The following is a 22,647-nucleotide window of genomic DNA, read 5'->3' on the forward strand; positions in this document are numbered from 1 at the left end:
AATCAATCAAAAGTGATCTCACACACACACTAAAAGTAAAAGGTGCTCATAATATTGCCTCTCTTTTGTTCATCTTTTTACCAAAGTTTTGAAATCTAGTCCGTCTAACTATATTCCTATTCCATACAGTTGTTAGTGTGTATGTCAAGTTGGTGTAGCAATCTATAATGATTACATGTTTAAATGTTAAGTTCCAGTATAATGAAGATTCAATTAAACGAGACCAAAACTTTGATAATAATGAAAACATAAAAAAAAAAAAACAGAATATGATGTGATGTGAAGAAGTTGAGGAGAAAAAAGGAACAAAATCCTTTTTGCTCATCTCAGCTGCCCTACTTTTTAATCCTATTTGCCCTCTTAAAAACAAAACACAAAATTTAAGCTTTAGTGAAAACCTCTATTTATTATTGTATATGTTAATCAAAGCTCGTCTTTGGCAGCTTCATCGGAAGAAGAATTGGAGTCTGAGGCTTTTGATTGTTCCTCTTTCTCCTCCTTCGTTGTGTTCTCTTTCTTTGTTGCTTTCTCTATCTTTGGCTTTGGCTTTGGGATCTTATTCACCTTTGTTACCTATTATATTTCATATTCAATCCTAATGTCAAAAACCCTGTTCGCTCAAATTTACTGACCTTTCCCTTTTTTAATTTACACAAACTCTTTTCTTACCTTGTCTTGCAGAGTAAATACTTTGGCGTACACTTCAGTGGAGGTGAACACCGGTTTGCTCGACAAAGCAGTCCTGTGACAAGTTTGATGTTACCCTCTCTATCTGGAAAGTGTAATTTAGAGACCATAAAAAAATGAAAGAGAAGCAAAACTCACTTTTCCTGCTCAGCCACATTCTTATCCAACCAGCTTTTTACTTTCTCTGCTTCCTTTGTGACCTGAATCAAAAACACGCAAGTTAGCATGAGCTAACCATAACATTTTGAGCGAGCTTTGTGTTTTTCACTAATAAAATGAACAAAACACACCTCGTTGATTTTTTCTTTTGGAAGCCAAGTTTTGTTTGTCTCCCACTCTTTTGTGGTCTGCAGTGTGATTGACACTCAGTGGTTGGTTTATTTATAAAACTACAAAAATCATGTTATATGAGAGTACCTCTTTCAGTTCGCTTTCGTATTTTCGAGCGTATTCAACTGCTACCGGTCGTGCTGTAAGCTCCTCTGATCTGTACAAATATATAGCAAAATGGTTTGTAAGAACATTTTCAGGAAGCTCTTGTTCAGTAAAAACAAGAAGGAAACAAACCTGAAAGTAATGGGATTGCCAATGGCTTTTAGTGAGTCAAGCCGGTCCTGAAACTCTGTGGCATTAGCATCCTCGCCGTCCATGTAAAGCCAATCTTGCACCTAAAACACACACAACCATCCTCAGTGTCAAACAATTACACTCACCGTTGGAACCTAAGATTAATTCAAAATAAATTGATACATGCCTCATCAAGCTTCTCAACAAACGCCTTCCGCTCTTCTTGGGTGGATATCTTTTCAAACTCCGGTGTTTCTAGCTGTACAAGGACCAGAATGAAACCAAAGCTTTGTGTTTTCAGAAGAATACCAACAACAATGTATAGCTTTAGCCACAAAAGAACCATGAAAGAAGTAGCCGAGATAGTGATCTATATAACACACACACCTTCTCTTTGGTAGCATATATATAAGATTCAAGGTTGTTTTTTAACTCAGCCGTTCTTCTTCTTTCCCTATCTTTCTTGTCCAAGGCTTCTAATTTTATCTTAGCTTCAGCAAGAGACTCTGTTGTAAAGGGTGCTCCAGGTCCAACAGTTTTCTCTACTACCTACAAGTCATATATCCAAACAGAATTGGTTAGAGGTACTGACACGGATTAAAAAAATCTTGGAAACAGTTAAGCCAGAACACCACCTTCAGAGGAATCCTGAATGTCCGCTTTTTCAGCTTTTTTTCTGTTTCAACCACAGCTGGCTCTTCTGCTGTTGTATTTGAAGCATCGCTGTTTCCAGCATCGGTTTGTAGGTCCTCTTTACTTTCTTGTGAATTCTCATCAGTGGCATTGCCTGTTGATGTGGTTGTGTTACTATCAATGGTAATGTTCTTCTTAGGAACTTCCACCCATTCTGTGATTTCGATTACAGCATCTCCTCGATCTAGACTTAGAATTCCACTTCTACTTAGAGAGAAATGCAAATTTGCCTTGATAGGTGCTGATAGATTCCGAGAAGAATATCTGTCCAGGTGAATAAACTCGCATTTATCAAGCTATTGAAGATTTTCCAATTGAAAAAAACATATTTCTCTCCAAACGGAAAGAATAACAGAACAATAAGAAGAAAAACATCAAGCGCTTACTTCTCAGATGCATCTGCCAAACCAGAGACAGAATACTGTGCAAACACAGGGGAGGTGGTTCCTGGGGGTAGAATATCCTCTGACTCATAAGCAAGTGACACGTCAAAATCTTTGTCAAGGACAAACGATCTGAACATCTGTCAGAGAATCAGGTACACAAAATTATTACAAGACAGAAACATCTTCTAAGCTTAAATAGGTTCCGAATGTGATGCAGTACCTTGCTGGGTAGCTTTTTCATCCGTGGTACAAGCTGCTGCTTTGTGTTCTCATCTTTCTTAATATTAGGGCCTTCCAACTCAACTAGAAAACCATAGGGGGAACCATCAACTATACCCAGCCTACGTTGCAATTTAATTCCATCGCTCAAGTTAGCAGCATGTAGTGATGCGCCAAGGACTATAGCCTCATCAGCATCCAGATGTTTGTCTAATTGTTGTTTTCCAATAAATTCCTGGATGGTGCTCTGTAATTAAAAATTGAAAATTAGATCTTAACTTCATTTGGAAAACAAAGAAGAAGCGAAAACTCATTCATTGGCTTTGAGAGCATGAAAAACTACCTGTAGCTTGGGAACTCTAGTAGCTCCTCCTATCAGCTCCACTGCAGATATATCATTGATCTTCAAACCTGAATGCTTGAGCACATCTTTTAAAGGTGTAAGAGATCTCTCCCATAGATCTTTACACAGTTCCTCAAACTTCTCACGGGAAATTGTGCTCCTGAATAAAGAGAAGTAGGTTAGAATATCACGCACATCACAAAAATTAGACCAACCATGATGCAAATTCGAGCATTTGAAATCATTATAACACTTTTGCAGCTAAAGTTCGGTGAGCTGGGAAAATGGAGGAACCTCGATAGATTGTAATTATACCTGAAGTCACGATCATCATGAAGAGATTCAACAGATATTGGAGCTGCAGTGTTTGCACTCAAAATTTCCTTTGTACGTTTGACTTGCTTTTTCAATTTAGCCATTGCTTTTGGGAACTTCCTCACATCAACTCCATTACCAAGCTGTTTATTAAACTCATCTGCAAAGTGCTCTACCAAACGCATCTCCATACTCTGTCCTCCAAGTCCTGAGTCCCATCTAACATCCTTGACCTACATAAACATAAATATATTATGACCCATATTGAAAAGCAATCCAACTAAGAGCAGGACAAATGAATAAGAATGAGTTGGCTGAGCGAGCTTATTCCAAAAAGCAAAAAATGAAGAATTTCACAAAATACAATATATCTGGGAAAAAAACCGAAATCTAAAAGTAGAGCAATATTAACCTGAAATTGGTTGACAGAAACAGTCTTGCCATATTCCTTCTCACTGTAAGCTGAGTAATAGACAAGGGCTGCGTAAGTACTACTTGAACCCATGTCATAAAATATGACATGTCTCGACCCATTAGAGAAATCCTTATCAATCCCATATTGCAAAGCGGCACCAGAATGCTCATTAACCAGGGAGAGGACATTAACCCCAGCCAACTGAGAAGCCTGGATCAAACCACGTCTCTCAGCCTGACCAAAGTAAGGTGGAACTGAAACAACCATATCTTTGACTGGGATTTTAGCATGGAACTCAGCTAGATTTGAGGCATAACCCAAGATCATAGCTAACAACTCCTCCACTGAGTAAACAGTCGAACCGTCATCGATCTTAATACCGACTGCACCTCTAGAATCTTCCACAATATCAAACGGCAAGTAGACAGAATCAATAAAATCCTTTACATGTTTGAAAGGCTTTCCCACCATATCCCTTAGTTGTGAATAAACTTTATTCGGATAACGAGCCGTAATTCCCGCAGCTTCCTCGCCTAGTAACCGGTCACCAGATTGGAATGCCACTAAAGCTGGGGATTTCCTCTTTGACATCTCGTTAATAGCTACAGAGATTGGACTCTGCCCCCGTTTCAGATTGACTACAGCAACTTTAACCCATTCCGAACCTAGATCTACACTCGAAACAGCCGATTCCGATGGAACAGGGACTAAAGAGATCAATGACAAGAACACCACTAATAAACTAAACATCTTCCACATATTCCGATCGTTAACTAAATACCGAGTAGAGAGACCTGCACTTCCTCTGCAAGATAGAGAAGAAACAACCGCATTAGAATCAAAAACCCTAAGAACAAAATAAATCCAACAAAAGCACATGCGATTAGATTTCAAAATTCAAATCGATCACGGCCGATGAGATAACACAGATTCATCAGCTCTATGAAAGCTTAGCACTACAACAACAGAGTCAAATTACTAAAAGCACATAGAATCGAAGACGAAAACTTCAAGACTAAGCAATGTTCTACGCAAACTAACATGAACATTCGTAGAAAAATTCCGATACTCGAGGAGGAAAATGAAAGAAAAAGAAAAAAAGCAATCGGAGCAGGTAAGTTTGAAATCAAACAAAGTTGGAGAAAATAATAAGTGATTTGAGAGAGTTGAGAGGCGAAGATAATGACCAGTTTCCGAGCTCCGATCGCATTCTCCGGCGGAAATCGGATTTGGCAGATTCAAAGTATTTTATTTTAATTTTCCGTCAGGTTCTGGAGAAAACTTAAAGGAAAGAAAAGTAAACAAACGGAGACAAGAGTGGCATATATATAAATTAATGAGAAGAGTAATACTGAGGTGGAATAAGATTCAGAGACACGACCAATGAAAATATTCCACGTGTGAAAACTGACACGTGTTAAGATGTGAGACGCTTCGTGTGTTGGTGATTACGCTTGGTTAAATTGGTAGGCCTACAAGTCTCTGGAGTGTGTTTTGGTTTTAAATTCAGCAGGTGAAGCTTCTCGCACAACGAGAGAGTCTTTTTAACCCACTAACCTGGTTTTTCAGGCCCATTCAGCAGAGAAACATACACAAATGCAAAAGACCAAATTAAAATATATTTATAATTGAATCGAAATCAATGCACATCTTTTTCTAATTTTCGAAATGAAATACAAACAAAAATGTTAGGAATCAGAGGAAACTTGATTTTACATTTCAGGAAATCTAAGGGAATACAAAAAAAAAAAACCAAAATCTAGATTTAAGGTAATAATAATATAAGACAAATACAAGATAAGACATAGTTTTGGTGGTGTTTCAAAATCAGAAAGAAACAAAGAGAGAGTTGGGTTATGTATGCCTATTCGATAGAAGTATCTATGAACACTTGAAGCAACAAGTAGCTACGTGGGAAGCTCCTACTCCTCTCCTCGATCTACCTGTGTTGATCAATCTCCTTACAACAACTGAAACCAACACAAGACTTCTAATTATATCATGTACATCCTTATATGGTTGTCTGTTCTTTTACTCTCCTACAAAACTTTGGAATTTGACCTTACCTAGTTACAGTAAAATCTCCAGCGAACCATTTTGCTAATCTGGGAAAACTTCGTCACGCTCATGGTCAGCTGAAGACAAATGCTCATGTCTAGGGCTGGTGCTGTTGTGGTTCTCTTCTGGTATGTCTTCTTCTTCAGTGTCACTTGAGGTTTTGTTGTAAGAGAAGGGTCTCTGACATATGCAAGATTGTGGGTACTCGTGGAATTCACCGCGTCCTGGTTTGAACTCATCTGGATCGCCCATGAATCCACGCTGACAAGATTTCAGTTTCTTGGCAAAAGTTTGCCACCCCATCTTTTCTCGGTCCATGAACAAAGCACTGAGCTTCTTTGCATTTGGCCTGATGGTCCTCTTGTGACCCATGTACCTCCTGTAAATACATACTCACAAGTGTCATGATCTCGGATTAAAGAGTATGGCCTTTCAATCAATACATATATGAACTAACAAATTCCCTGTGGATCTATATATCGGTGCAAATGCAACCAGAAAGACGTTGTGAATGAGGATGTGCCGTGTAGCAATGATAAGCCTCAACCAAATCTACTTAATTCTATGTGGCAGAGCAAAGGTAGTATATTTATTATCACCTACTTAGTTTAAAGTAAGAAATGATATGATGCTACCGCCTGTTGCTTTGTACTGGAAAACATATTTTAACAGCAAAGCTCTAAATGGGATAAGTGGAAACTTTTCTGACCTTCGGCCTGCAAGAATCTTGGCCATATTTCCATTATTATTAGTGATAAAGACGTCACTTTCGTCACTAACAATGTAGTCAATGGCAGCAAGGCGTGAAGAAAAGGGAAGGAGTGGCTTCAGCTCATCATTGGCAAGCATTTCCTTGGTGTAAAAGTTTGGAAATAGCTCTCTCAGTGGTCTCAGTGTCTTTTCACCACCATATACTTCTCCGGATGCAACATAGATATATGTGTCGTTTCCAAAACCAAGAGCACGCAGCATTAATCCCACTTCATGAGGTGTAAGGGGGCATTTCCCACGCTTTCTTTCCTCCAGAGGGTCCAGATCCTGCGGTGATTGGTAGTGAGATATTGTAACTCCAAATAACATCTCCACAAGGAAAGAAATTTTTGGGTGTAATGCTCTTATTCTATGATGATAACATAAATGTTAAAAGATTTGTAAATATATTTCTTAATATAAGGAGCGCAAACACACAACCAAGTTTCAGTTCATTGCAGCTGTAGACAAATAACGAAGAGAACTTAGGATTGTTAAGAAAGTTATGTAAAAAACATAATGAACTCACAGGCAATGTGTCCCATCGTTTTCTTATTTCTGCTAGTTCAGCTCGCTCTTTTTCACCCCCACCAAAGTCACAACCAGAAAAGGCTAGCATGTCAGGCTCAAATCTGCAGTTCATAAAAATATGGTTACATGCTTATATGACATGATTGAAAGACCATTAAGAAAAAAGAAGAGAAGACAATCTAATATGGCTTGTTAAAAAAAACTTAATAAACCTCAAGTGGACAGCAACAAAACGTTTGGCCATCTTTCTCATCTTCTTGACCACTTTCATCCCAACTGATTGTATCTGCTTTGTGAACCTTAAAGCATGATAGTTGACCCTGCAGCGCAACTTTTGCATCTCTTCGTCTAGATCATTTGCTAGTCTGTAGTCAAACTTTGTCAATTGTAAAACCTGCAAGATTTCAACAAATATGAATTAGCTTCAACCATATAAAACTGAAACAGAACCACAGAACTTTTGGGGACAGCAAAAACAAATATAACAGGTGTATAATATGATAAAACTAAATGAATAATTAGTAATGCCTATAATTATAGTTGATTATTAGGTGACATAGTCTTACATGTCTTCTCAAGAGAATTGGCAATACTTGGTCAAGATAATACTCAGGAGCAGACTTTCGAGGCACACGCATGGTGTAGGGAGGTTTCTCCATCGAACCCATAACTCTGTCAGGAACTCTCTTTACTATAGTCACATCTTTGGCGAGATAAGACATGAACCAGTTAACATCAAAAATGTCCTTGAAGTCACTGCACAGCGATAGAAGGAACATAGTTTCAGTATAGTTTGTGTTACAAACAGTAATCAGATGATGCATCCCCATAAAAATTTGACGTGGCTACTGAATACCTTCATTTGCCAAAACTTGCTAAATTTACCTGTCATCTTTCCAATAAGAATGGTGATCCAATTCGGGTACAACTAAAGTAGCATTAAGAATCCGTGCAACAACCACTGCATCAGTTATCTGCTCATAAAGAGAAACATTATTTTCAATTTCCAAAACAAACCAAGGAGACTTCAATGAAGAAACAACTGCGGCATAACATGGAAATTCTATGGGGAAAATTGCAGGTCCTAACTCTGACCCATAAAACTCTATCGGTGATAGCATAACACATTTATTCTTGAGTAAGAATTGACTCACTCCTGTTCTTTGCTGGTTAAGGCCTCCACTAGCTGCAATAAGCAAATATCCATTAGACGAGCGCTCCGGGACAGCAGCTGCAAGATGGAAAGAAAAATGTTAAGAGGATAATATATCTACATAACAAAGTTCCAAGATGAAATATGGAAGCCTGGTCTACTTTTACATGAACAGAAATCCAAAATTGTAATGCTTGTGTATTAAAAGAAACTAAAAGGGAGAAGTCAAACGTTCTAAAAGATCAATAAAGTCACAGACACTTCCTTTAAGCAGCCAAGATCAATTAGGAAAAAAGGACAAAACTTTCACTTTCTTATAAGCCCTTTATTCAATGAGGCAAGAACACATGTAAGAAGATCTGACTTACGAGGGAAGTTCCTTCCTCTCTCACTGCATCCATAAAAGAATTTTGGTGTTTTCCATACATCAATTGGTTCTCGACGGCTCATACCCTGAAGAACAACATCCAATTTTCAAGAAGACAAAATTTGCAACCAAGATATCAAAATTGAGCAGAAGAAGAGTGAAAATCTCAGTGTAGAGTGAGAAATCAAGCACAAAGAGCTGCTATGAGAAGATGTACCAAAATGGTCCGTTTGCTCAATTGCTGGGAATACCACTCAAGGTGAGAGACAACATGACCGGTGGAGAGTGAGATGACCCCTAAGGAGAAAAGCATGAAACCACAAACCCATGTCCACATTACGGTTCTTTTGGGCTGAGCCGAGAAAGATCGCCACTTGCATAACGCACTCTTGTGATGAGAGCCACCGTTAAGCTGAGGCGAGTTCGTCAATAGCCTCACGCTGGACCTCCACACTTCAGCTACTACGCCCATAGATAGAATAATAGACTTGTCAAACCCAATTTCATCACTGATTTCACGGAAATGCCATCATCCCCTGAAACCACCAAGAATCGGGGACACCAAACCAACGGAATCTGACAAAAGAAATCGCAAGACAGAAGGTTCTTGATCTAAGGTTAAACAGATCCGAGGATTAGGGTTTTCAAGAAAGTTAGCAAAGTATGTGTAAGGATCTCTCTCTCTCTCTCTCTCTCTCTATAAAGTTTTGAGATTTTTCGAAATGGTGAAGCCGGAGAAGAGAAGAGACAGTACCACCAAGCTTTGCCTTTTTGTCCTAATTTTTTTCTGTTTTTCTTTTTCCTTCTAATTATTCACCTGAATTAATTGGTTTAACTACACTAAAATCACAAAATAACCCGAAACTATCCTTAACCGAGTTACAATTTACATAATTAAACCGGTTTTCACGCCACTTAACAGTTAAGATTTGCTTCAAGGCCACACTTCTTTCTCTTCGAAATGCTAAATGATTAAAGAATTTTAAATAAGCTTAGGAAATGAAGAAAAAAAAAAGCTGTAATAATATTTCAACATTCATGTCTTTTTAAAAACATAACTAAAATAGACCAAAGAAATTACAGATGTACATGAGAATATGGAAAAACAAAAAATAAAAATTTCAGTAAGTGTATTTAAAGGTAGTTACAGATGAGTCACGTGATACAATAATAACGTCCCACGTGTCCGTCGCAAAACCACCGGCAAGTTACGATCACACACACGCTAACCAAACCGGAACAAAACGAATTTATTAGACTATACCGAATATTAAACCGATTTCTTACTGACTATAAGAAGCAGGTTTTATTATAGTTGGGATGATTGATTGGATTGGACCACCAAGTTGATCAACACTCCTGATATGTAGCTTAATTAATTTGGTCACGTTATGCTGCGCAATAATTAATTAAGATTTCAATTAATTAGCGTGGATATAATTCGATTTTGTCAGAATCTTGGTGGCACTTATAAAAAGTCAAATGTCTTTTTTTTTTCTTAGCACCACAAATAGTCAATTTTATTTTAATAGTAGTCCCTATAAATAAACTTTACAATCATTTAAAATTTCGAGAAAACACCATTTTGGGTAGGAAAAATGTTTCTCTGCCTTATTCTTTACCCATGGTTGAACTTAAAAAGTCTAATACCTCCAAATCACACAATCATAATAACACAATCATTATAAAAAAATATATATATATTTGGTTTATGTTGGGTCACCCTCACAAATCAAGTCACTCTTAAGCACGAAGAGAGGCTCTCTTACAAAGATCCGTAATTAGAAATGCTATTCCGGTCAATGAGGATAACAATTCATTTTTTGTCATTAGGATAATTTTTAAACTATTTTCAGGCATTAAACTAAATTAATTCAACGGTGTAGATCCGAATATCGTTGGTCCACTTTAGAGATAAACATAATTGTATAAAATAAATTGTTACCGTTGACGTTAATTAATCAAAGGGACGAGTATCTCTACATGGAATTTGTATACTTAAGTAAAATATTTGTATATTAATATTTGACTAATGAGCTTAGAAATAAGTGTTAAAGAATACTAATTTCCGTGAGTTACGTTGGGGATTTACTCATTTTAGAAGGGAGGTTGAATCACACGAACAAATGGTCGCTCTGATTTTACGAGTGAGATGAAAGAGTGTATATGCAAAGAACTCGACCATTTTGGTGGCATTATTCGTAAAGGTTTAAAAACTGTCTTCAGAATTCATTTTGGATATTGTCCTATTTGATCGTATATAGACTATAGGGATCTTTATTTTTTTTTATTTTTTTGTATGATCCATACAAGACTATACAAGATTATAGCGATCTTGTATGATTTAGGTTCGCGTAAACCGATTTTTTAATGGTTGGATTGGGTCCAGCTAGCTGTAGAACCGTAGAACTAGCATGCTAGCTAGAGTAGGTTTATATTTAAGATAAACAAACGCAGCCTCCAACGACAAAAAAAAATGGTATGTTTAAGAACAGTTTTAAATTAGTTACGTCCAGATAGTTATATTTCTATATATAACTTGTTTGGTAACCAACAAAAGAAGATACAAATTACAAACACATCTGGAATTATGCGGATAAAGAGAGTTTGAATACGAAAGGTAATCTACAAAATTTGTTTTACAAATTAAGTTTGATTGGTTAGAATTGTTTATCCTTTTTGGTTCAACCTCCCTATCTTGTTCTAGAGGAGATATATTCTGTTAGTTGTCTCTTCTCACACGTAACCCTCTCCTTGATCCCGGGGGATTCTTCTTCAGACAAGTTTTCCCTAAAACCAAGAATATGAACAAGTAAACCTTAACAAGGTCTTGATTTCTTAAACAATGGTTAAATTAGTATAATTGAGTTGAAGTTGAAATTTACCTAATTCTGGTCAACAAACTCGTTAGATCTCATCTATACTCCAACGAACACATTCCCAATCATCTATGTCGTACTCACATATAGCTTAATTAGCCCAACTTGCTCACGAATACAAATCAATCCATTAATTTCCAATTACTTGATATTATATCTTTTCATAAACATACAATATTAATGACACAAAAGAAAACATCTCATATATCTCTTATAATTGTAACCTTCAGTTAAAGCCTTGTGAAAAGTCTTATTTTCTTGATACTTAATGTAAAGTAATACTGTAAACAAATTTTAAATATTTCCTCACTTTCTTTGTGTTTTGTTGTTCTTTTGTCCGTTTACGACTATTCTTTGTCAAACAAAATATATATTTTTGCTTGATTCATTTTTTTTTTTTCGTTTGCGTTTCATCTTTAGCTTTGTTGCAATATTAGCTGCAATAATCATTGTCATCCAAGTACGAGTCCGAATTTTTAAACACTGATTATACGTATAAATTATCTACGTAGAACGTAGTTATATGAATGCTGCATGGTATACGATAGTCATATATAATATGGATGTCATAAAATGAAAACATCTAAAGTTAAATCGTGGCAGGATTCGATATAAAAAATACTATATATACTACATCAAATTTAATAGGGTAGTTATTTGTCCTATTAGAACAAAAAAAAAACTACTACAATATGTTTTTTCAAACCGATAGAAATTCAGTTCAACCAGTTAACAAACCATATTAGGACTAGGATATGTCAATCTTAAGTTGTCCCTAGATTTAGTTATAGATACCAAGTTATTTCATATAGAAACTCAATGTGTATAAATACCTCGTTCTTCTATTGAATACACCACACATTACATACATTCTATTCCAACCTATTGCTTAGTATCAGAACCAACTTATTTCAATTCAACTTCAAAGTAGCAGTCCAAATCATAGATTCTTTTTAGTTAACGAGTTTAAAAGTATGTACGCTCACGTCAGAATCTAACATAACTCTTTCCCCTTTGTCTGTCTCTCTTTCACCTTTTCGTCTCCATCGATCCTACCTCCACGGATTAACTTCTTATTTAAATCAAGAACTTTTTTCAAGAATCTTTGAATCTTGCGTCAGACAAATGTCTCGTAGTTTAATCTATAGGAACAGAGCTCTCTGTTTTATCTTAATCTTGTTCTGTTCCCCTCAACGGTTTGCCTCCAGAAACTTACCGGAGGAGGTAGAATCCACGGCAAAAGCAACTCAAGTAATCCAAGTCAGCAACAACACGTGGCATGATTTCTCTCGTCTTGTAGATGTTCAGGTTGGTAGCCACGTCAGCGGCGTGTCCGAGCTCAAAAGATACCTCCACCGATTCGGTTACGTCAACGACGACGGTGGTGATCACGAAAGCTCGGGAAGTTTCTCCGACGTGTTCGATGGTCGTCTTGAATCGGCGATCTCTCTGTACCAAGAAAATCTCGGTTTACCGGTAACCGGGAGACTCGACACGAGTACCGTCAATCTCATGTCGTTACCGCGATGTGGCGTTAGCGATACACACATGATCGTCAACGACGAGGGTATCTACACAACGGCTCATTATACGTATTTCAACGGTAAACCGAAATGGAACCGCGACACGCTAACCTACGCCATCTCGAAAACACACAAACTCGATTACTTAACGTCAGAAGACGTCAAAACCGTTTTCCGGCGAGCTTTTTCGCAGTGGGCGAGCGTGATTCCGGTGAGTTTCGAGGAAATCGATGATTTCACGGCGGCGGATTTGAAGATCGGGTTCTACACCGGCGACCACGGCGACGGGCTTCCGTTTGACGGTGTTCTTGGGACTTTAGCACACGCTTTTGCGCCGGGGAACGGGAGGCTTCACCTCGACGCTTCTGAGACATGGGTCGTCGCCGATGACTTTAAAGGATCGTCTGATGTGGCCGTTGACTTGGAGTCAGTGGCGACTCACGAGATTGGTCACTTGCTGGGGTTAGGACATAGCTCTCAAGAGTCGGCGGTTATGTATCCGAGTCTCCGGCCGAGGACTAAAAAAGTTGACCTTACGGTTGATGACGTGGCAGGTGTGCTGAAGTTGTATGGGCCGAACCCAAAATTACGGTTGGATTCACTGACGCAGTCGGAAGATTCTATTCGAAACAGCACCGTATCACTGAGATTCTGGTCGGGGAATCTGATCGGTTATGTTCTGTTGGTTGTTGTTTTTATTCTGTTGCGATAGAATCAAGAATATTGTTTTTTTTTTAAAATTATTTATTTATAACTAAATGTACAAAGATAATTAGGAATATTAAAGGTTTATGGGAAAAGGATCTTTTTCATGGTGGCTTTCTCTAATTAATCTTTGAGTTTGTGTATATCATTATCACAAAAAATTGAAAGATAATGATGTTTATGGACTGATAATGACACTACTAGTATAGTTGAGGTTGATCATAACTTTATTTTGTGTTCCTAAGCAAAATACTGTATTTATTTTCAAAACATAAGCCCATTTAGATGTTGTATGATTGTATCATAAAGGGCCAGTCCAAGATAATGACTGGAAGCTGAAAATTTTAAATGGAAGGAAAAAACAAGTTGGTTTCAATTCCAACCAAACCGGTCTTTTATGATTATGAAATCGAATGGTTTATTTGGGCACAAACCAAGAAGAGATTCGATTCGACTCGGTTCGGTTTTTATTTATTTTATTTCGCAGACCTATTTGTAAAACCTTTTCGTTCGATTTAGACGGTGGCGGTCGTCTCTCTGAAAATTCTGAAACCTCTTAAACCCTAGCAATGCCGTCGAGTTTCTTCTTCGATGCTGCTAGTGACGACGAGCTCGAATTGCTACGCAATGAAGAAGATAGTAGTGGTGACGAAGACGTAGAGGAAGACGGAGCAGAAGAGCGTAGAGCTGGAGAAGACGAAGATGGAGAAGAGGAGGATGAGGATGAAGATGAAGATGACGAAGAAGAAGATGAGAAGCGGAAACATGGTGCTGATGCTCAATCTCCTTGGGATTTTGCATCTTATTCCAGCTCCGTTGGTGAAGAACACGCACGTCGACACACAACCTCTATTGATGAAAAGATCTCTAAAGCTATTCAGCATCGTCCAGTTCCCATTTCTATAGACGAGGAAGACGAAGAAGAAGAAGAAGAAGAAGAAGAAGAAGCAGATGACTCCGGTGCTGAAGCTGATAAACAAGTAAATCCCTTTAATTTTGTTTTGAATTTGATTGAATCCGGTTTCGAATTGGTTTTGTAGAGAAATTGAAAGAGTGCTTTTAACTGTGAAGGAGGAGTATCTATCGGAAGACGATGAGGCAGCTGAGTACAAACCAGAAGATGTTACTCCCAAGCCATTTTTCTCTACAGTGGATGGAGTTTCATTCCATGCTGATACTTTCATGGAGCTCAATCTCTCTCGTCCGTTGCTTCGAGCTTGTGAAACTCTTGGATACAAGAAACCCACTCCGATTCAGGTCCAGTTTATTCCGCAAGACTGTTCTAATTTACTTTTTGTTTGTAGTTTTTGTCTTAATAGCTGGTGTTGCAAATGCAGGCAGCTTGTATACCTTTAGCTCTTACAGGACGTGATCTTTGTGCCAGTGCTATCACTGGATCAGGAAAGGTGGGTACTTGTTTGAGGGTTTTTTTTTTCTTCTTCACTAACATGTGGAGTTTTGATAATGATGATTTCAATTTTCCTTGTTGTAATAGACTGCTGCATTTGCTTTACCTACTCTTGAGAGGTTGCTGTTCCGTCCCAAGCGGGTCTTTGCTACTAGAGTTCTTATTCTCACTCCAACCAGGGAATTGGCGGTTCAGTAAGTAGCATTACTTTGCCTCCCGCAACAATACTAAGTTTTTAAAGTTCTTTTGGTTCTTGTTGCTGAAAAGTTGAGTTGTTTCGTTGGAATGTGTTCCAGGATTCACAGTATGATTCAAAAGCTTGCACAATTCACTGATATCAAGTGTGGATTGATTGTAGGAGGGCTTTCTGTAAGGGTATGTATCTGTTTACATGATTTGATGTTTGAGAAGGAGCTTTTTTTTTTTTCTCTCTGAGAGATGTTTCTTAATATGGGGATCAATTTTTAGCAAGATTGCTAAAAACCTCTAATGTTTCTTTTGTTAGGAGCAAGAGGTGGTTTTAAGATCTATGCCAGATATTGTTGTGGCAACTCCTGGACGTATGATAGATCATTTGCGTAATTCTATGTCTGTTGATTTGGATGATCTAGCGGTTTTAATCCTTGATGAGGCCGACCGCCTTCTACAAACTGGGTTTGCCACTGAGATAACAGAGCTGGTATCTTTCCTATTTCTTTGCATTTATCTGTTTATTCTGTTTGGTACCTGTTGGACCTGGTATTAAATTGGATGGGATTCCTTTGTCTTGGCTAGTTCTTAGTCTGGAGAAGTGGACATCATATAATTTGACTTAACATGAGAGTTTCTTTTTGTTTTTCGTTATGGATTATATTTGAGTCCACATCTTTTATGCAGGTTCGCTTATGTCCCAAGAGAAGGCAAACAATGCTCTTCTCAGCCACAATGACTGAAGAAGTTAAAGAGCTAGTCAAACTTTCGTTGAACAAACCGTTGCGCCTCTCAGCTGATCCATCAGCTAGAAGGCCACCAGGCTTGACGGAGGAGTATGTCAACCATTACTTATCATTTTTAACCTTTTCTAGATCCCAGATCTATGTGCAGCTTGTTTGCTATTGATCTTAAATATACATCATGCGTGTATGCCATGAAGCTAACTCTCTCTCTTAACTGTAGGGTGGTAAGAATACGCAGGACTCGTGAGGCAAATCAGGAAGCTGTTCTTCTATCATTGTGCACAAGAACTTTTAAGTCAAAAGTCATTATCTTTAGGTTAGACTTATAAATATGATGCCTGTCCAAACCCAGTTCCATAAACTGCTTGCATAGTTTGTCTTTTTGCATTATACCTAAAAGATTTCTTTCTCCTTCTTGTTCCAGTGGAACAAAACAAGCTGCACATAGATTGAAAATTTTGTTCGGATTAGCTGGCCTCAAAGCAGCTGAACTTCATGGAAACCTGACTCAAGCACAACGTCTTGATGTAAGAAACTTGGACACATCAGCTTTATTGATACATGGATATTTCTATTATCTGTTTGCACGCACTTAATGGTATCATTTTGCAGTCTCTGGAACTTTTCAGAAAGCAAGAGGTTGATTTTCTCATTGCTACTGATGTAGCCGCTCGAGTAAGTAGAAGAAGCAATCACTTTATTATCAATATTCTCTTCTCAGTAGCTCTGCTATTTCACCTCTTAACACTGTCTGGTTTGATCATTCCAGGGACTTGATATCATTGGTGTTCAAACTGTTATAAATTATGCTTGTCCTCGGGAAATAGATAGGTAAATCGGAGATATTTCCTGTATGATGGTTAAATTAAAAAGCTACCAGCTTTCTTTTCTCCTGTTCTTTAACTGAGTGAGGACAATATGTTTTCCTTTGATTTTGCAGTTATGTTCACAGAGTTGGTAGAACAGCTAGGGCTGGAAGGGAAGGTTATGCTGTTACCTTTGTGACTGATAGTGACCGATCCCTTTTGAAAGTCATTGTAAGTGAATCTTCAGACATACATGGATCTTGTGTTTACCCAATTCATGTCGCTCTAGTTTGGACATTGGAATTGACTTTGTTTTTTTGGTTACAAGGCAAAGAAGGTGGGTTCAAAGTTGAAGAGCCGAGTCATCCCAGAGCAGTCAATTGTCAAGTGGTCTCAGATAATCGATGAAATGGAAGATCAGTATTCCGCCGTCATTTCAGCAGAGAGGTTTCATTCACACTCATCAAAGAAATCTGGTATCCCAGGAGAATTGATTGATATGTATACTTAAGTTTTGAGGTGTTTTTTTTTAAATTTCAGGGATGAGCGAGCTCTAAGGAAAGCTGAAATGGAATTTGCAAAGGTAGGCAGCTTTGGTTTTTTACTTTGTTCAGTTGTCTTGGGAATAGTTTCAAAATCTTGATTATGCGTTTCTTTCTGCAGGCGGAGAACATGCTTGAGCACAGAGATGAAATATATGCACGCCCAAAAAGGACATGGTTCATGACAGAGAAGGAGAAGAAGCTCGTTGCACAGGCTGAAAAGGTGCTCTTTTTGTTTCATAAATTTTTTGTTGTTGTAGAGAGAGGATAAACACTTGTCTGAAACATTCTGGATACTTTCTCTGAACAGGATTCTGCAGGAAACCCTTCTGGAAGCGAACTAGTTAGTGCTAATATAGCAGAGGACCTCAAGATGAAGGAAAAGAGAAAACGTGAACGCGAGGTCAGTTTATCAAGAAGCTCTTCACTATTCAGTTGCATTATCCTTCCTGTGTGGTGTTGATTTCTTCTTTCTATATAACTTACAATTCTCTTGATCATGCAAGTACAGAAGAATCTTCCGAGGAAAAAACGTAGAAAGCTAGAAGCTGCCAGAGAGATGCTAGAAGATGACGAAGAAGAAGAAGAGGAAGAAGAAGAAGAAGGAGGAGATAAAAAGCGAGGAAGATCAAGAGTAAGTAATATCAGTGATACACATCACCGCTATCTCGACGGTATGATGAAACACTGTATTGAATTTTGAATGTGTTTTGTTCTCAGGGGAAAGACAAGAAGAGGCTAGAAACAGAGAAGAAGGGATTGACACTAGTGGATATTGGTTACCGGCGAGCAAAAGCAGTGAAAGCAAAACAGAGAGCAATTGATTCAGGTAAGATGGAAAGACCAACACCGAACAAGAAACAAATCCGGAGTAAACCAAAAAGCCAGCCTCGAGGTGAAGAGATGAAAGATCTGTTCAAGAGTGATATGAGCGAGAAGAAACAGGGCAGAAGCGGCGGCGCGGCTGCAGCAAAACCCCGGACGAAGTCAAAGAACTCGTTCAAGAGCAAAGCTCGGTAAGAAACATATATTCTTACATATCTGATTCTTTTAAGTCATAATCTCAAACTGTAATTAGTTGGTTTTAACTCCCTCTGTGTACTCTTCTTCTTCTTTTTTTGCTGTCGTGCAGATATAAACGTAGGTAAAACGAAAAAGCAATTTTGAGAGAAGATATCGAAGGAGAAGAAAAAAAGACATTTCTTAGCAAAAGGGTTTAAACATTTTTATTTATTTGTTGTAATATCACAAAGTATTCAGGAATTGATCTTACCCGTATTTAAGTTTATCTCCCTTAATTGGACTACTTATCTTACTCAAGAGGTTCAATACCAAAGCCAATGTGCGTTGAGTGAACAATACAGGCAAGGATAGTGTCAAGACATCATATATGATACAAAATCAAAGCATTGATCCTTTTTTTTTTGTAGAACTTGAAATATTATTTTCACAGTAATGTAAAACAAAAACGACTAATTATACACTGATCATAAAAGAGCTCCCAAGTTAATCCCAATTAGAGTCTGCATATCCAAGATGCCTGTGAGTGGTCCCAAAATAGTATATATAATATTATTATAAGATCGATAAGCATTATTTTAATTTAATTTGTCATCAAATCGCATTATTATATAGTAGTTTGATGAGGAAAATAAAGGAGAGGGAGGGGGGGACAAAAGAGAGACGATGACAGGGTTCACAAGTCATTGGAAAAGAGAGTGACGTGTAAGGCTTCCCACTTTTTTTGCTCCTCTTTTGTCTTTCTTACACTCCTCTTTTATTCTTTTCTTTACGCTTCATCTTCACCAGTCACCACCATCTTTTTACACTCCACACAACACAAATACACAAGTACATGTCTATGCTCTACAGATCCATTACATATATGGTGTAATATGTATAACTAACTAATTCGTTATATAGACTTGTTGTTCTTGTCAAAATAGTTAAGTAATTCTTGAGAGCTATATATATATATATACTGTATATATATATATATAAACAAAGACTTTTAAACCATCCTTTTTGGTGTTTTCGATTGTTAAAATCTTAAATAACTCAATTTAAAGATTGTTCTTTTGTGTATGTCATTAGCATAATATAGTGTTAAGTAGCCATTAACAAAGGTTAAAAATAGGTACATACGTTAATGAGAGAGATATGCATGCCAAGGAACAAAGAAAAAGAAAAGACTAAATTAAGAAGGTGAAGAGATGTACACGTTAAACGAATCGAAGAGGAGTGGATGATACGCTGTCGTATTTGTTTTATCCAAAAACAACAATACAAACAAAAAAGAACACTAAACTCCCCCCGTATCTGACGGAGTTTATCGCATCTGTCTCTTTTTTTTTTTTTTTTCACTTTCTACTTCCTTTTTGGTTTTTCTTTTTTTAGGCATGTTTTATAACTTCACTTTATTTACATACTAGAAATTAAAAATTTCATCTACCTTACATATAAATTTGTATGATATGCCATTCTTTAGTCTTTAATTATTAATACGTTTTTTTTTATATAACAATTTAGTTATTTCATTTAGCTAACTACATTTGAATACACATTAGGGGATGAGCGGGTATTCATTTGGATTATTCGAGTTTAAAAGTATAAAATCTGTTCAACTACTTTTTTTATTTTCGGATCAGATTTAAATTCAGGTTAAATTACTTTTAAATTTTTTTTTCTTTCAGAAGTATAGTAGAAATTTCTAAATTAGTTTATTTTTAAAAAAATACCTAAAATATTCAGATAATTAAGTTATTACGATCTATTAATAATTGATATTTTTGGACCATAAATTTTCAAAACGCACCAAATTATCTATTTCTTAACAAGTTAAGCTAACCGCTCACAATTTTTTTTGTTTTGTCTTATTTCAAACATCAAGCAAAATATTAAATCCATTGCACAAAAAATTGAGGACTCTACTACTATGGTATAAAAAAATAATTACTACTACCCTTTAGTCTTAAAATAAATTAAAACCTACGCTTCTCCCAAAAAAGGCTATAATGGCGAGAGAGACACTCTACAAAACCAATGCAATGTAATGGACACATGTCTTCTAAAAGCAACAAGAGAAAGTTTCAACTTCAAGAGTACGCATTACCAGAAAAGATATCACAAACAAAGCGTCTCTTCTTCTGTTTTCATTTAACAAGAAACACTTCAAACTGTCTTCTCTGTTTTGTTTTTCTTTCCATCCACCACCCACCCACAAAATTTGTAAACTCGTGTTCTATTGCCAAATGGGTTCCAACTGATATACCCGTTAGTGTTCTTTTTTATTGGTTTGTTGTGCTGTTAAAAAAATGATGAAGAGAGAGACGTTACAAGAAGTAGGGATCATCGGAGGATTGGCCGGAGCTCAGGTGATTTACGCCGGTAACTCGGAGCTACTGAGTCACTTGTTGTCTCTTGGAATCGACCCACTTCTTATAGTCATCCTCTGCACCTTTGCTTCATTTCTTCTCATCACTCCTCTCGCTTTTCTCCTTGAAAGGTCAAACCAAAGTTCCAAAAACTATATTTCTCATTTTTATTGTTTTTTGGAACTTTTTGTAAAATGGTTCTATCTTTGTTTTGCAGGAAACTTTGGCCTACAAGTCTAAGTTTCAAGTTGAAGACAAAACTAGTTTCAGTTTCTCTTGCTGGGTAAATAAATTAAATATTTTAATTTCTAATTTCTGCATGACTTTTTATTGCTAGATTCTTCTTAGTATTATCTCTTTAGATTACTTACTTCTTTTGAAAGCTTAGGAGAAGAACTAAAATCACAACAAGTGATTAATTAAGAGAGAAGTTTTTGTTTGAAACAGAGTGACTCTGTTCCAGTGGCTATACTTAGAAGGAATGAAACACACCTCTGCTTCAATGGCTACAGCTATGCCTAATCTTTGTCCTGCTTTCATTTTTGTCATTGCTTGGGCTGCTGGGTAAAATTACTATACTTTTATGTTGATTCAATCTTTTTTAGTATTTAAAGATTAAGCCATGATCGCTAATAATGGGTTTTGAATAACTCTTATTGTTTAAGGATGGAGAAAGTGAAGCTAAGTTGTACGTACAGTAGAGTTAAGATGGGAGGGACAGTGTTGTGTGTGATGGGAGCTTTAATTATGAGCTTAATGCACAGTACTGCTGCTACTTCTAGCTCGGTCAAGACTATGCCTATTGTCCCTGACGAGGTTGTTTTAGACAAGGACAAGATTTTAGGTTGCCTCTATCTCCTCCTCGCCATCTGCGGCTTGTCCTCTAGTGTTGTCCTTCAGGTTTCACCTTATGCCCCTTCTTAGCTCTAGAGCTATCATATATCCGGTTCGTTGCTTGTGAAATCACTTTGATCGTCCTAATTAGGCATCCATACTAGCCGAGTTTCCGGCTCCTGTATCGATGTTCTCGATGGTGTCTTTGATGGGTGGGATCACCACTGTAGCTTTGCAGTATGCTCTTAATGGAAGTATGGAAATGGAAAGTGCATCAGTCATCGGTGTAGGCCACCTTGTGGGATACGCAATGCTGGTACATATCTCATAAATCATATATATAGTGTGCAACATAACATTTGAATGTGTTCGAAATGTAACTAAAAGAATTTTGTATTTCTAGGGAGGGTTGGTGAGTGGAGGAGGGTTAAGCTTCAATGCATGGGTGATTAAGAGGAAAGGACCAGTGGTTGTGTCTCTCTTTAGTCCAATTGCTACTGTGGTATGTGTTGTTGTCTCTGCTTTTACCATGGAAGAGAGTTTCAACCTAGGAAGGTACATTTTTTTTCAACTTTCCTTTTTTTCCAGAGTAAGATCTTTTAGACAAAAGAGAAGTCACTCATCCTTTTTCTTCTGTGTCAAATTAGCTTTGCGGGGATGGCGTTGATGTTCGGAGGACTCTACTTCGTTCTGTGGGCTAAAGGGAAAGAAGAAGAAGGAAAAGGAGATGAAATAAAAGAAGATGATGAAGAAAGTGTGCTTAGAACAGAGTTTGATCTTAAGAAGCCTCTCTTGCTTTAGTTTTAAGTCCTTCTCCCTTTCTTTAATTTTCTTGTGACTTTAGTTTAGGTTTTTAAAGAAGTAAGATCAGTTTTACTTGTACATATAATATACATGTATTACCGTGTGTGATATACTATGATAGTTGGTTTTTAAGAATATCACATACACAAGTCTTGTGACTTTAGCTACATAAAAGTTGTTCAATGTGTAAAGATAAGTTACGGTCAAAAGATTTAATTTTCAGCCGGGGCTTTTTCAGCACTCAACCCCGGCTGATTATTCCGATAGAGGTACACAATCTTCTCTCGGCATATTTTTCGTTGTCTCACTCAAATGGTTAATGGAAACAACGGTCAAAACCGGTTGCTACACCA

At 37.3% G+C, this 22,647-nt stretch overlaps 5 protein-coding genes across 5 annotated transcripts; 3 read left to right on the forward strand and 2 right to left on the reverse strand.

Annotated features, from left to right (window-relative positions):
* Positions 1-208: 208 nt before the first annotated feature.
* LOC17880529 (heat shock 70 kDa protein 17) lies at positions 209-4,916 on the reverse strand. The gene is made up of 15 exons (XM_006285998.2): positions 4,813-4,916; positions 3,623-4,430; positions 3,211-3,443; positions 2,896-3,055; positions 2,554-2,799; positions 2,334-2,470; positions 1,890-2,211; positions 1,642-1,803; positions 1,442-1,513; positions 1,255-1,355; positions 1,105-1,174; positions 978-1,034; positions 826-887; positions 670-742; positions 209-573 (listed from the first exon to the last, which is right to left on the reverse strand). Exons 2-15 carry the CDS (start codon positions 4,382-4,384, stop codon positions 424-426), a joined length of 2,607 nt encoding a protein of 868 aa, XP_006286060.1. The 5' UTR covers positions 4,385-4,430; positions 4,813-4,916; the 3' UTR covers positions 209-423.
* A 337-nt stretch (positions 4,917-5,253) lies between these two features.
* Positions 5,254-9,235, reverse strand: LOC17879210 (O-fucosyltransferase 29). The gene is made up of 10 exons (XM_006283413.2): positions 8,702-9,235; positions 8,486-8,570; positions 8,119-8,195; positions 7,850-7,938; positions 7,531-7,720; positions 7,177-7,358; positions 6,963-7,065; positions 6,393-6,721; positions 5,692-6,062; positions 5,254-5,595 (listed from the first exon to the last, which is right to left on the reverse strand). The coding sequence occupies exons 1-9, from the start codon at positions 8,954-8,956 to the stop codon at positions 5,726-5,728; spliced, it is 1,647 nt and encodes a 548-aa protein (XP_006283475.1). The 5' UTR covers positions 8,957-9,235; the 3' UTR covers positions 5,254-5,595; positions 5,692-5,725.
* A 2,953-nt stretch (positions 9,236-12,188) lies between these two features.
* LOC17878187 (metalloendoproteinase 1-MMP) lies at positions 12,189-13,816 on the forward strand. The gene has a single exon (XM_006283894.2). The coding sequence runs from the start codon at positions 12,489-12,491 to the stop codon at positions 13,596-13,598; it is 1,110 nt and encodes a 369-aa protein (XP_006283956.1). The 5' UTR covers positions 12,189-12,488; the 3' UTR covers positions 13,599-13,816.
* Positions 13,817-14,105: 289 nt separating this feature from the next.
* Positions 14,106-18,634, forward strand: LOC17880707 (DEAD-box ATP-dependent RNA helicase 28). The gene is made up of 19 exons (XM_006286097.2): positions 14,106-14,571; positions 14,663-14,848; positions 14,929-14,997; positions 15,087-15,193; positions 15,296-15,374; positions 15,505-15,678; positions 15,876-16,024; positions 16,155-16,250; positions 16,359-16,461; positions 16,547-16,609; positions 16,704-16,765; positions 16,875-16,971; positions 17,069-17,187; positions 17,281-17,323; positions 17,404-17,505; positions 17,593-17,685; positions 17,794-17,916; positions 18,003-18,298; positions 18,415-18,634. The coding sequence occupies exons 1-19, from the start codon at positions 14,161-14,163 to the stop codon at positions 18,428-18,430; spliced, it is 2,388 nt and encodes a 795-aa protein (XP_006286159.1). The 5' UTR covers positions 14,106-14,160; the 3' UTR covers positions 18,431-18,634.
* A 1,718-nt stretch (positions 18,635-20,352) lies between these two features.
* LOC17878146 (WAT1-related protein At4g16620) lies at positions 20,353-22,431 on the forward strand. Its single transcript, XM_006285108.2, has 7 exons — positions 20,353-20,787; positions 20,874-20,939; positions 21,104-21,220; positions 21,322-21,556; positions 21,642-21,806; positions 21,894-22,045; positions 22,138-22,431. The coding sequence occupies exons 1-7, from the start codon at positions 20,597-20,599 to the stop codon at positions 22,289-22,291; spliced, it is 1,080 nt and encodes a 359-aa protein (XP_006285170.1). The 5' UTR covers positions 20,353-20,596; the 3' UTR covers positions 22,292-22,431.
* The last annotated feature ends 216 nt before the right edge of the window (positions 22,432-22,647 follow it).

Source organism: Capsella rubella, unplaced genomic scaffold (assembly GCF_000375325.1).
Source record: "Capsella rubella cultivar Monte Gargano unplaced genomic scaffold, Caprub1_0 scaffold_7, whole genome shotgun sequence".
Taxonomy (NCBI): domain Eukaryota; kingdom Viridiplantae; phylum Streptophyta; class Magnoliopsida; order Brassicales; family Brassicaceae; genus Capsella; species Capsella rubella.

Coding starts and splice junctions, on each gene's coding strand:
- LOC17880529 (XM_006285998.2), bottom strand. CDS start 4,384: ATGTGGAAGATGTTTAGTTTATTAGTGGTGTTCTTGTCATTGATCTCT. Junction 2,212..2,333: donor TTGGCAGATGCATCTGAGAA/GTAAGCGCTTGA, acceptor TCACCTGGACAG/ATATTCTTCTCGGAATCTAT. Junction 574..669: donor TATTTACTCTGCAAGACAAG/GTAAGAAAAGAG, acceptor GAAATATAATAG/GTAACAAAGGTGAATAAGAT.
- LOC17880707 (XM_006286097.2), top strand. CDS start 14,161: ATGCCGTCGAGTTTCTTCTTCGATGCTGCTAGTGACGACGAGCTCGAA. Junction 16,025..16,154: donor CCACCAGGCTTGACGGAGGA/GTATGTCAACCA, acceptor TCTTAACTGTAG/GGTGGTAAGAATACGCAGGA. Junction 17,917..18,002: donor AAAAGCGAGGAAGATCAAGA/GTAAGTAATATC, acceptor TTTTGTTCTCAG/GGGAAAGACAAGAAGAGGCT.
- LOC17878146 (XM_006285108.2), top strand. CDS start 20,597: ATGATGAAGAGAGAGACGTTACAAGAAGTAGGGATCATCGGAGGATTG. Junction 21,557..21,641: donor CCTCTAGTGTTGTCCTTCAG/GTTTCACCTTAT, acceptor CGTCCTAATTAG/GCATCCATACTAGCCGAGTT. Junction 21,807..21,893: donor TTGTGGGATACGCAATGCTG/GTACATATCTCA, acceptor TTGTATTTCTAG/GGAGGGTTGGTGAGTGGAGG.
- LOC17879210 (XM_006283413.2), bottom strand. CDS start 8,956: ATGGGCGTAGTAGCTGAAGTGTGGAGGTCCAGCGTGAGGCTATTGACG. Junction 8,571..8,701: donor TGAGCAAACGGACCATTTTG/GTACATCTTCTC, acceptor GTTGTTCTTCAG/GGTATGAGCCGTCGAGAACC. Junction 6,722..6,962: donor AACGATGGGACACATTGCCT/GTGAGTTCATTA, acceptor CAATCACCGCAG/GATCTGGACCCTCTGGAGGA.
- LOC17878187 (XM_006283894.2), top strand. CDS start 12,489: ATGTCTCGTAGTTTAATCTATAGGAACAGAGCTCTCTGTTTTATCTTA.